At 37.0% G+C, this 12,868-nt stretch overlaps 1 protein-coding gene across 13 annotated transcripts in view; it reads left to right on the plus strand.

The window, feature by feature from the left end:
* The window catches only part of ACSS3 (acyl-CoA synthetase short chain family member 3), a 515,807-nt gene that overhangs the window by 364,295 nt on the left and 138,644 nt on the right, over positions 1 to 12,868 (plus strand). For all 13 annotated transcript variants that reach the window (XR_008650037.2, XM_063615114.1, XM_063615116.1 and 10 more), the window contains one exon: positions 25 to 120. Coding sequence is in view for 12 of the 13 variants with exons in the window: in XM_063615114.1 (XP_063471184.1) it covers positions 25 to 120 (96 nt within the window). In the remaining variant the exon portion in view is untranslated. The remainder of the gene's footprint in view (positions 1 to 24; positions 121 to 12,868) is intronic.

The following is a 12,868-nucleotide window of genomic DNA, read 5'->3' on the forward strand; positions in this document are numbered from 1 at the left end:
GCATTTTATTATCTTATTTTTTAGGTGTGGTGGGCAGCTTCTGACTTAGGCTGGGTTGTTGGACATTCCTATATCTGCTATGGACCTCTTCTCCATGGGAACACAACAGTTTTATATGAGGTAATAAAGTAAAATTAATATCACATATAAATGATATTTATTTTATTAAAACTTTTCATGAAGCAGTCCTGAGTAGGATCAGAAAAATGGGGGTGGGGCCAGGGGACATTGTTATATCTTCTTCCAGTTAAAAATATAATTTTAAAAGGGAAAAGGATATGTAGGAAATATTAGCCAGTTATTTAAATTTTGTTGAACAGTCAGAATTAAATTCTGAAGAACATACAAAAACAAGCTTTATATCTATCCCTAACAGATTTCTAGAAATTATTGGCAAACTGATACTGATTTTAGAGTCCTAGAAAATAGTTATCATAAAGCAAGCAATGTAGATTCACCTTTTTTATTTTCATAGGATTAATGGATTTCAAAAGTCATGTTGTCTCAATTTTAAGTAAATACTTTCCTTGGTTTCTAATAAAGTTCTGTGTATAAGGCATAGGAATATAGACTGACCAGATTTGTAGCTGAATAAATAACTGTTTAAAAATTCGATGAATATATCAGTGTCACCTAGGAATAAGATTTCTTTGCATATAGGAAATTTCCTTCATATGCCTATTCCATTTAACTTTATCAATGTCTTGTATAAAGACGTAGAAAACATACCTATCAGATCTGTAAAAGATCAAAGTCTTGGAGGGATAACTAATATGGTAGTTTGCCAAATTATCGTTCAAAATGGACTTGGACTTTTGGGACAAATTTAACGAGATGGAAAAATACATAAATCCTTACAGTTCTATATTTAAATTAAAAAATACAGAAATGAAATAGGGAAAACTTGGGTTAGTTGTAGTTTATGTAGCCAAATCTCTGGGTATTATAACATCCATAACTTAAACATAAGCTGTTGGTAGGACTGTTTTTAAAAAATACTCACCATGTGCAATGATAGAATCTTACTTTACTCTTCCACATTTGAAAATTTGTATTCAGTTTAACTGAGATGATAAAAAAAATCACTAAATTACTAGAAAGCATCTGAAAAAAGGGAGTTGCATGGAAATAATGTATACAAGAAAGAGGTGGGCTGGGCGTGTTGGCTTACGCCTATAATCCCAGCACTTTGGGAGGCCGAGGCAGGTGGATCACTTGAGGTCAGGAGTTCAAGACCAGCCTGCCAAACATGGTGAAGCCCTGTCTCTACTAAAAATGCAAAAAATAGCCAGACCTGTTGGTGCATGCCTGTAATCCCAGCTACTCAGGAGGCTGAGGCAGAAGAATCACTTGAACCTTGGAGGCAGAGGTTGCAGTGAGCTGAGATCGTGCTACTGCACTCCAGCCTGGGAGACAGTGAGACTCCATCTCAAAAAAAAAAAAAAAAAAAAAAAAGGGTGAAGAAATTGGGAATGGGTAGTCTGACAAATAATACGCTTAAAGTGCACATATTATAAGTACATTTTGATGTTTAAAATGTTGCTACATACAAATCATGTAGTCTTGAATGCAGAGTTACAGAGGGTTATATTTTGGGAATAATCAGAGACAAATTTAAATGCTGTAGAGCAAATTTAAAGGCAGTAGAACAAATGGACAACTTCTCAAATATAAGGCTCTCTCTCACATAAGCGTTCTGTCAATACCAGACAAGGATTGTGAAGTAAAGGGAATTTTATATGTGGGGTGTGGAGAATAGTATTAAATGATTTCAAGTTAATTTGCACTCTTAAATTTCTGCAAGTCAATGAATTTGAAAACATGAGAGGCCATTTTCAATCTTTCTGGAATACTCCAGGCCTCATCATCATTTAAAGACTATTTGTGTTCTTTCATTTTTAACTGGCTGGTTTTCTGTCTCTGAATGCTAAGAAATATTAAGGTAGACTTTGACACAAGTATTAAACCATCATATACTACTCTACACTTTTGTATCATGCTTTTATATCTTGCAGACTTGATATGCAGTTGGGAATTCATATACTACTTTGCATCTTTTGTATAGTGCTTTTATATCTTGCATACTGAATATGCATTTTGGTATTTGTAATAATTAAAACAAAATAATCTTGACAAATCATTTCATACCATTGTCTTTGCAATATAATGTTTTTAATTAAAAAAAATTATTTCTCTTGAAGTAAACAAAGTAAACCTCTACACTGAATAGCTATATTGAATTGTGGCATTGCTTACATAAATACGACAGAGCCAAAGATGCTAAGATATTTATGGTTAGAAGTATTAAGCTGCTTTAGAATTGAGACACATACATATTTTGTGCTATTTACCATGGGCTTTTATTGTTTCTCAAGTTTATTTAAAACATGATATTAACACTGTGATGGAGGGTTGTTTGTTTCTATGTTGGAATGATTTGCTCAAGAAGAATGCAGATGCTCTACAAATATTTGTTGTGTGTATAATTGACTGAAGTAAGCTACAATTTAAAACCTTTTCTCTGCACTCTGGCTTGTTTTCTACAACTTATAAATGTCTTTAACTTTCTCTGATCACAAAACCAAGTCTTTTAGACCTTTGCCTGCTTCAACTATGCCATCTTTATTTTCTTCTCCACTAAGTTCCTTGAAAAAATATCCTGCCCATATTCCTGAACCTCATATTGTTTCAGTCATTCCTCATCTCACTGTAGTCTGATTTATGTTCACATGATTTCGTAGAGAAGCTACTGCAGCAGAGGTCACCAGTGACTTCATAAGTGACAAAGTCAAAGGGCCTTCTTTAATCTGATTTTATTTTTTCTCTTACAAGAGTTCAGCCCTGCTGACCATTCCTTTAGGTGATCCTTTCCTCTCTCTTGAGCTCCAGGCTCCTTTGCTAATGTTCATGTTGTTTCTTTTTTCTGGCGTGACTTTCCTCCTGTCTTTCCTTTCTTGGTTAACTCCTACTCTCCTTGTAGACTCTGCTTAGATGTCATCATTTCTTGAAAGTTTCCTCTCACGTTCTTGGACTGTGTGCAGTGCCCCTTTTTGTGGTCCTGTTGCTTTCGAGCATATGTCTGTCACTGAGCTGGCCACACTGTACTGAAATGATATGTTTACATCTAGAAGAGGGTATCATCTAGATGAGGATAAAAGCCAGTTTCACGGCACAGTGCATAGCACACACTACACAATTAATAAATACTCGTGGAGCTAAATTATACTCTACTCCTAATTTTCTTCTTTCCATCCTGACAGCTTGTTCTTCTTTTTTTCTCTTTGTTTCTTTCACTTTGATCCTTAACATTTGAGTTTAGCAGGATCATAGTCTTTGCTTTATTTTCTTACTCTGCTTACATTTCCTGGATAATCTCCAAGCCGTTTACATTTGAGGATCATTAATTAAATCATGGTTTCTAAATCCCCTTTTCATATCTGCCTTTCCTGCTGAGTACTAGCCTATTGTTAGACATCTCTGAATAGTCTGTACACATCTTATGCTCAAGATGACGTGAACTGAGTTCTGTATCTCCACCCCACCCTGCAAACAATATTTCCTTCAGTGCACTCTGTGTTTCTGTTAATGTTACCTCCAGTCATGCAGTAATGCAAACTGAGAATCTGCAAGTGATTCCTAAGTTCATTTTCCTTGCATCTCACACTCTACTGGTCATTACAGTTTGTTGAATCCACTTATTTAGTACTTATCAAAAGTGTCCTCTTTTTTCCATGCCTCTTGACATGTATTCAAGGCTGACGTTCAGCTTGTGCACAAATATGTCATGTTGACTGATGTCCATACTACATTTTGGCTTCTGATATGATGTGTGCCTATACATTCCAATTACATATTTCAGGTTATCATTAGATACACTCCTCTCTTAATATTGATAAAACAACAGACAGAAAATCCATGAAGATGTAGAAAAACTTGACATCATCAACCAACAATATTTAATTGACATTCATAGAACACTATTCTCGACAGCAGCAGAATACACATTCTTTTATAATCACCAAGATAAATCAAAACCTGGGCCACAAAACAAACTTCAACTAATTTAACAATATTTGAAGTCATGCAAAGTCTATTTTAAGACCACAGTATTTTCAAACTAAAAATTAAAAAGAGTTAAGAGGAAAATCCCCAAACAATTGGAATCTAATCAATATACTTCTAAATAAATAATCCATAGGTCAAATAGGAAATATCCAGGAAAACATACACACACACACACACACACACACAGACACACACATACGTCTCTGGGTGTATATATCTCAAACTGATTTACAAAGAAAGTACATCATATAAAATTTTGGAGGACACAACTAAAGCATTTCTGGGAGGGAAATTTATAGCACTAAATGGATATACTAGAAAAGAGGAAAACTCTCAAATCAAGAATATAAGCTCCTATCTAAAGATCCTAGGAAAAGAGGAACAAAATATACCTAAAACCAGGAAGGAATAATAAAGGTAAAAGCAGGAATCAATAACATTGAAAACATAAAAACATAGAAAATTAATGAAAAAAGAACTATTTCTTTGAAAGGATAAATAAAATGGACAAACCTCTACAAGCCTGGCAAAGAAAAGAGACAGAAGACACAAATTACCAGTACCATACATGAAACAGGAGATATCACCAAAGACCCTGCAGACATCAAAAGTATAATAAGGGAATACTATGAGAAATTCAACACACATAAATTTGACAACTTAGATGAAGATGAGATGGACTAATTCCTCAAAAACCATAAACTCACCAAATGAGAAATAAATTACTAGAATTGCCTTAGCACTATTAAGAAAATCCAGTATGTAATTAAATAGACTCCCAACAAGAAATCTCCAGACACAGATGGTTTTACAGGAAAATTCTACCAATGTTTAAAATAGAAGAGGAGGCAGGGGGCTGTTTGGTATTTCTGTATCCCGTGTGCCATCTACCAAGGTTTAAAGGAGAATCAACACCATTTCTGTACAATCTCTTTCAGAAAACAGAAGAGGAGGGAACAGTCTCCTAATCATTTAATGAAGCTTGTATTGCCCTAATAACAAGTCAAAGACAAAAAAAAATACCACAAACGAATGTCCTTCATAAACATATAGATACAAGAATTCTTGACAAAATATTAGCAAATATTTTGAATTCAACAATTCAACAATATATAAAAGGAATTATACACTGTGACCAAGTGGAATTTATTCCAGAAGTACAAGGCTGCTTCAATATCTGAAAATTAATCAAGGTAATCTACCATATTAATAGGCTAAAGAAAAATTATATAATCATATTAATTGATGTAGAAAAAGTTGTTTAATAAATTCAACATTCATTCATAATGAAGAGCTACCAGAAAACTAGTAATTGAAAGGAACTTCCTCAACCTGATAAAAGATCACCCATGAAAAAACCTGCTGCTAATATCATACCTAATCATAAAAGCCTGATTGTTTCTCCTCTGTTGTTCAGAAACAAGGCAAGAATTTCCACTCTCACCCTCTATTCAATATATCTGTGGAAGTTCTAGCTCGTTTAATAAAGAAGTATAGAGAAGCTGGGCGCCGTGGCTCAAGCCTGTAATCCCAGCACTTTGGGAGGTCGAGGCGGGCGGATCATGAGGTCAGGAGTTCAAGGTCAGCCTGACCAATATGGTGAAACCCCATCTCTACTAAAAATACAAAAATTAGCCAGGTGTGGTGGTGTGCACCTGTAGTCCCAGTTACTCGGGAGGCTGAGGCAGGAGAATTGCTTGAACCCAGGAGGTGGAAGTTGCAGTGAGCCAAGATCGCAACATTGCACGCCAGCCTAGGCAACAGAGCAAGACTCCCTCTCAAAAAAAAAAAATAAATAAGTAAATGAAAATAAACAGAAATATAGAGGAAGAAGAGGCATACACACCAGAAGGGGAGAAATAAAATTGTCTTTATTTGCAGATGGCATGATTATTTGCATAGACGATTACAGAATACACACACACACAAATCCCATAACTAATAAGTGAGTTCAACCCAGTCTCAGGATACAAGATTAACATACAAATATTCATTGTGTCTCTATAAATCAGCAATGGCCACATATGGCCATAAAGGGCATCATGAAGGATCCTTGTAGAGATGAACTGGTTTGTATCTTGACTGTATCAATATTCTGATTGTGATAACAGATTGTAGTTTTGCAGTTTTTACACCTGGGGAAAACTGGATAAAGGGTACACGGTATATCTCTGTATTATTTCTTACAACTGCATGTAAATCTACTTATTTTCCTGATAATTACCACATTTTCAAACAAATTCATAAAACTACCTCATTAAAACAAACAACAACAAAAATCTCTAATCCCTTACCTCCTGACAGCTACAACATTCTCTCTTTAAGGCCTTGTCTACACTCAATAGCTTCAACAGCAATTGGAGAAGATTGCAGAGTAAGTTCCTGATTAAGAAATGGAATTTACTCTGCAATCTTCTCCAATTGCTGTCACCATCATTCCATAGCTACAGCTTTTCCTAACATCCCCAGTCATCTCTACTTTTCCAAAGTCAATGGGCATTTTCAGTCTTTACTGTACTTGACTTCTCAGCATTTGAAAGTGTTGGCCATTTGCTCCATCCTAATCATTCTCTTTCCTTCTAAGGTACAACATGCTCCTGTCTAATGTACCACATGCTCCTGTTTCCCTGCAGTTATTCTTATGCTCATTCCTGTCCCAGGAACATTGCCTGAAATATATGCTACTTGTCTGTTAGATTTCAGCTGGTGTCACTTCCTCAGGGAAGCCCTCCTTGACCTCCCTGATTAGGTCAAATCCCTTTATTATGGTCTTTTAGCACATTGCCTTTTCCCTTGGTGGTTTGTATAAAAGTTGCAGATTCATATTAGTCTTTAGGCTCCTTTGATGTGTTTGTTTGCCCTTCTTTCCTCTAACTCTACTAAGGAAGGAGTCATCTGAGTTGTGTCCACCATCAATTTTCAGCTCCTTGCCTTAATGACACATATTCAGTATTTAATACATATTTGTTAAATAAATGCCTGAATGACAATATCAGAAAGAAAACTTGATTTATACGTAAAGATTTTTTCTATCAACGAGTAAGAGTAATTTAAATTTTCTTTTTTTTACAACAGGACTGCATGAGCAACTTATATAAGTCAGGTTATATGTTTTATAGACAGAGATTTACTTTTATCAATGGAATTGGACATATTTAAATACAGAGCACCTGGCCAGCTCAGTCAGTGCAGTATGAGATGTTTAAAGTATGCAATTCTTGAAGGAAAATTGGATTGACCAGTTAAAATATGGAAACCAATTCTGAATAATTTAGTCTTTACTTTTGAAAGGAAAAAATTGAATGGTACTTCTTTAGAAGTCTACTTCATTAATAGAGCACTGATTCCAATCGATCTAACCCTAACCATGTATGAACAAGAACGGATATTTGGTAGGATGGTTTTGCCAAAGAGAAGGGATAAAACACAAGCAATCTTTTCACATAGGAATGCAATGTATAAACAAATTTAGCTAACAGCCTAGTGTGTATGCGCATGCACGTGTGTGTGATGGTAAATAGTGATTATACAGAGATATGCTCCCTTGCCCCTCTCGTCTCTCTAGTATTTCTTCCCTTTACCAGACTATCATCTGCAGAATCAAAATCCAACACTGTTTCACTAAGGCAAATAAATCTTTCCGTGTCCTGCCTTTCTCCTTATCATTGCTGTGTACAAAAGTGCAAAAGTGTGTGTTGTACACATATTTCAATTTCATGATACAGTAAGCCCAGGCTTCCACAATGACAGTGGTGTGGTTAAGCAAGAAATGAGATTACTGTTCCTTGGCTAGAGTATTACGTAGGTCTAAAATGGAATGTTAGTAGTTACTGTTTCTCCTGAAATCTGGCTTGAGAGTAAGCCATAAACTGGTTGGTATAATTGGTCTTGATATAGCAGTTGTCATTTTTATGTAATAACTGTCTTTTTTTCCAGTCAAGGGATATAAGTTTGCTCTCATTTTACATTTGTTTGTATTTCACATATGGTATACATCACAGCAACAAGCCTTTTCAATAAATTCTTCAGTATGTTCAATAGATTAGTGAGGGCAGATGGCCATTTGTTAATAATTCAACAGTTAACTTTGAAGGTATATGCCATACTCTGCCTTCTCAGGCAATAAATTGAATTAGAGAAAGTTGAGGATTTAAAATTCTGAATGATGGTACAGGAGTATGGTCACTGGACTAGAAATACTAACATATGTGTGGTTATCTTGCTCTGCCTGTATGTACCTATATGACTTAAGCAAATTAATTAAACCTCTTTGGTAGTTCATTTTCTAATCATTAAAATGAGAGGGTTGACACATACTCTCTCAATTTTCACTTTTGTGAATCTTCTTCACTTTAGTTGGCTTTCTTGAATAGATATTTTATTTGGTAACTTATTTTATTTTTTAACTCTGGAATTTATTCCAATTTCTTTTCATAGTTAGGGAATGCTGATTCTTCAAATATATTTACTGAAGAAAACTTTCACTTTAAATTAGTGAACACTTTCAGTGTTCGACAGGAAGCATACTAGTTAAGGTTGCCATGGTATGATTCTGACACTTCTGTTTATTAATTGGCCTCAAATAAGCTGCTTTACTGCTTTCTGCCTTAGTTTTCTCAACTATAATTATCAGTAGTAATAATACCTATGGCATTCAATTCGTTAATCCGTGAAAAAATATTTAGAATAATTCCCAGGATACAATAGTATAATCAGTTCTGGATATTATAAGCTATAGTTATTATTCAAAAATACAAATGTATTATTTTCCAGAATAGGATTCTAACATATAAACACTAAACATAAATTCTCCTGTAATCCAGTCACTTAAATGCTTGAATATTACTCCACATTTCTTCTTTCAAAGTCTGTTTGTCCTCATAACATTGAAGAATTCAAATCAGACCACTAGAGGCAGCTCCCTTTGGAGCCCATTAATTCTCCTCTCAGCACCAAGGAAAAAAAAATCAGCACACAGGGATGTGTTGATTCAGCTACTACCAATTTTAAAGAATGAGCAGAAGATGTACAAGAAAACTCGGTGGTCTCTCCCCTTGCAGATCTATCCTTTAAGCATAGGACTTGTGAGTTAAATAAAAGTGAACTCAAAGGCTTTAATCAGTAAATAACACAGAGAATTTCCTGGCTCACCATTACCAAGCATTTTAATGTTTCACTTCTATTTTTTTGATGGGCATTATCATTACTGGTTTTTCAACTTTGCATAAATGTTTGAAAACTTTGTAGTATTCAGCTTGATAATCTCTTATGGAATGCTCTTTTCTTAAATTCATAGACAGAACGGAGAGTTTAGATAACCCTAATGTCACAGGACCCTTGGGGTGTTGCTTTTCCAGCCAGAAGCCTCTGCAGCTGGTGATGCTTTGTCTGAGTTTTACTTGAGCCTGCTGGGCTCGCTCAGCCCACTTGTCCTGGCAAGCTGAGCTCAGCTTGTCCTACTGGCCTGGATCCCATGCCTGCCAAGGGCAAGCCAGGACCAAAGTGGCAAAGGGTGTGTGAGCATGCAAGCCTGGGGTCCAGCCATTGCACACAGCCAGGCACACTGGTTGTTAATGCTGGTGGGGCAGCTCCAGGAGCCACTACAGACCTGTGTCTGGACTAGGGAAACGTGGTGGCACATGGAAGCTTGGAGACGCCAGGAACTGCAGAGCCCCAAAAAGTTTGTCACAGCCTTGGCTTGGGGAGTCCCAAGGTCTGGGCTGCTCAAAGGGCCACAGCTCTTCTCTCCTTCTTGTCACCCATAACATGACAAGCAGGGACGGGGGCCGTGTTTCAGCCCTGTTTGTGCTATAGCTCTTTCAGTTCAGCCATTTGGTGGATCCTGAGTTCTTGTCCCATGTCAAGGATCCATGAGTATGCAGACAACTGGAGGGTGAGCAAGGCAAAGAGGTGCTTTAATTGAGCAACAGTACAGGTCTGGAGACACAAAGTGGGTAGGTCCTGTCCACAGGCAAGAGGAGACCTGGAGAGGGTAGCTCCTATCTGGAGGCAGGTCATCCCCATATCTGTGCAGCTTGCAGCTGAGAGGAGACCCAGAGTGGGTAGTTCCTATTGGCAGGCAAATCATCCCATTGAGTCTGCAGTCTTCTGGAATGGATAACTCTTATCTGCAGGCAAGCTGTCCCTCAACTCTCTGAGTCTGGCTGAGTCTGGGGTTTTTATGGGCTTCGGAAGGGAGAAAGTGTATGCTGATTGGCCTATTAGCAGCCACAGATGGCCTGGAAAAAGCACCATAAGTTCTCACTCTGGGCCTGGGACCCCACCCAGAACTAACAGCCCTGCCCTCAGGTTTCAGGTTGTCCCTGCCTTGAAGGTGGGGCTTCACTGGGGACCCACCCCTTTCCACCCAGAAGCCTGTCTACCTCCTGCTGTCATTAACATGTCATCCATGGCACCCTGGCTGTCCATGCTGAGGGGTACCTGCAGGCCTGCGCTGAACCATCATCAGCCCCCTTTGGTCCCCCTCCTGTGCTCGTTGACACCCAAAGTTCAGAGGGGGCCAAGGAGGCAGGGGGCTGGCATGTTTGCAGTGCCCTGAGTGTGTACATACTCGGCTGTGTTGTGACATCACCTGGACAGGGCCACAACTTTGCTATGAAATCAGAGCAGGCACTAGGAGCAGGGAGAGGCCATGCAGCAGGAGCAGGCACTTCTGAGCCTGTGTGGGGACGGGGGCTTCCTGGGCCTCTGAGAGCACAGGGATGGCTGGGTGGCTGCAGCTACAGCCCGGAGGGCTGGAATCCTATCCCACCAGCTTGGAAACTTGTCTCCACAGTAACCACTCCAGATGGGCCACTGCTGCTGCCACTAACCTTTCTTTATAGAATGATTGGTGTAGAAATGAACTCTGTAGTCTTTATATTTGTTCAGGAATCAAATGGGATAGTGTAGTTGAAAGTAGTTCAAACATTTCAAAAATATTATTTTTTATAACATCCAGTCATGTGTTACATAAAAATGTTTTGGTCAATGATAGATCACATGTACATTGTGGTCCCATAAGATTATAATGGAGCTGGAAATTTCCTATCATCATAATGTTGTCGCACATTGCATTTCTCACGTTTGTGATGCTGGTGTAAACAAACCTACTGTGCTGCCAATGGTGTAAAAGTATAGCACATGCAATTATGTGCAGCACATTAATACTTGATAATGATAACAAATGACTGTGGCTGGTTTGTATATTTACTATACTATACCTTTTATCTTTATTTTAGAGCATACTCCTACATATTAAAAAAGGTTAACTCTAAAACAGTCTCAGACAGATCCTTCAGGTGGTATTCCAGAAGAAGTCATTATTGTCATAGGACATGACAGCTCCATGCTTGCCCCTGTAGAGCTTCCAGCGAGACAAATTGTGGAGATGGAAGACAGTGATACTGATAATCCTGATCCTGTGTAGGCCTAGGCTAATGTGTATGTTTGTGTCTTAGTTTTTAAACAAAAAAGATTAAAGTTTTTTAAAAAATTGAAATTTTTAAAATGGAAAAAACTTATAGAATGAACATGTAAACAAAGAAAATTTTGTTCAGCTGTACAATGTGTTTGTCTTTTAAGCTGTCTTATTACAAGTCAAAAATTTAAAAAACTAAAACATTTATAAAGTAAAATAGTTACAGTAAGCTAAGCTTAATTTATTATTGGAGAAATAAAAATACTTCTTTAGAAATTTAGTGTAGCTTAAGTGTGCAGTGTTTATACAATATGTAGTAGTGTGCAATAATGTCCTACACCTTAATATTCATTCACCACTCACTCACTGACTCACACAAAGCAACTCCTAGTTCTATAAGCTCCATTTCTAGTAAGTGCCCTATTTAGGTGTAGCATTTTTTATCTTTTATACCATATTTTTACAGTTATTTTTCTATGCTTAAACATGTTTAGGTACATAATCACTTACCATTGTGATACAATTGTCTACAGTATTCAGTACAGTAACATGCTGTACAGATATGTAGCCTTGGAGTAAGAGGCGATACCATATAGCCTCAGTGTGTGGAGGCTTCACCATCTAGGTTTGTATAAATACACTCCGTGAGGTTTTCACAATGCTAAGATCACCTAAAGATACATATGTCAGAACGTATTCTCATCATCAAGTAACACGTGATTGTACATTTTATACATGTGTAAATAAGAGTAATCATTATCACTTTATATGTGTGGACTAAAACTTTCAGCCATTTCCAAATATGCAAGTCCCATATTTGAAAATATTGAGGGTAGGAACTACTCGCAAGTTATTTTTTGCATTTAATACTCTTGCTAAATTATCCCCAAAGTATCTTCAATGAACATTTCAATTACTTCTGTGTTTCCCTGTATCTATAATCTCCACTAAGTCATCCTATACTGTATTTTCCACATGTACACCTTCTGAATACCTAACTCCTCCCAGGCTTCATTTTCACAGTGTAATTTTACCTACATGTGTGTAGTTATCTTCACTTTGCAAGAATTTTGTATTTTGTTTATATTAACCATTTTTCTCTAATTTGTTTATTCCTTTTTCAAGGACAGGGATTTGCTTCTTTTAAAGACAGAAATGTGCTATTTCCTTTTAAAACAAGTAGCCATGATTCCGCTAACTAGTATATTCAATTGGACACATCATAGTCCTTTTCACCCCTTCATGTAATGGGAAATAACATTTAAAAAAATCTAGTATATAGCAATCTGCCTTCTGTGTATATAGAATGAGAAAAATGATGACTCAGCTATTACTAGGATTCAGGCTATATTATTTGATCTTCCCAATTGGAAAAGATTATAA

The sequence above is a fragment of the Symphalangus syndactylus genome, chromosome 13 (genome assembly GCF_028878055.3).
Source record: "Symphalangus syndactylus isolate Jambi chromosome 13, NHGRI_mSymSyn1-v2.1_pri, whole genome shotgun sequence".
Taxonomy (NCBI): domain Eukaryota; kingdom Metazoa; phylum Chordata; class Mammalia; order Primates; family Hylobatidae; genus Symphalangus; species Symphalangus syndactylus.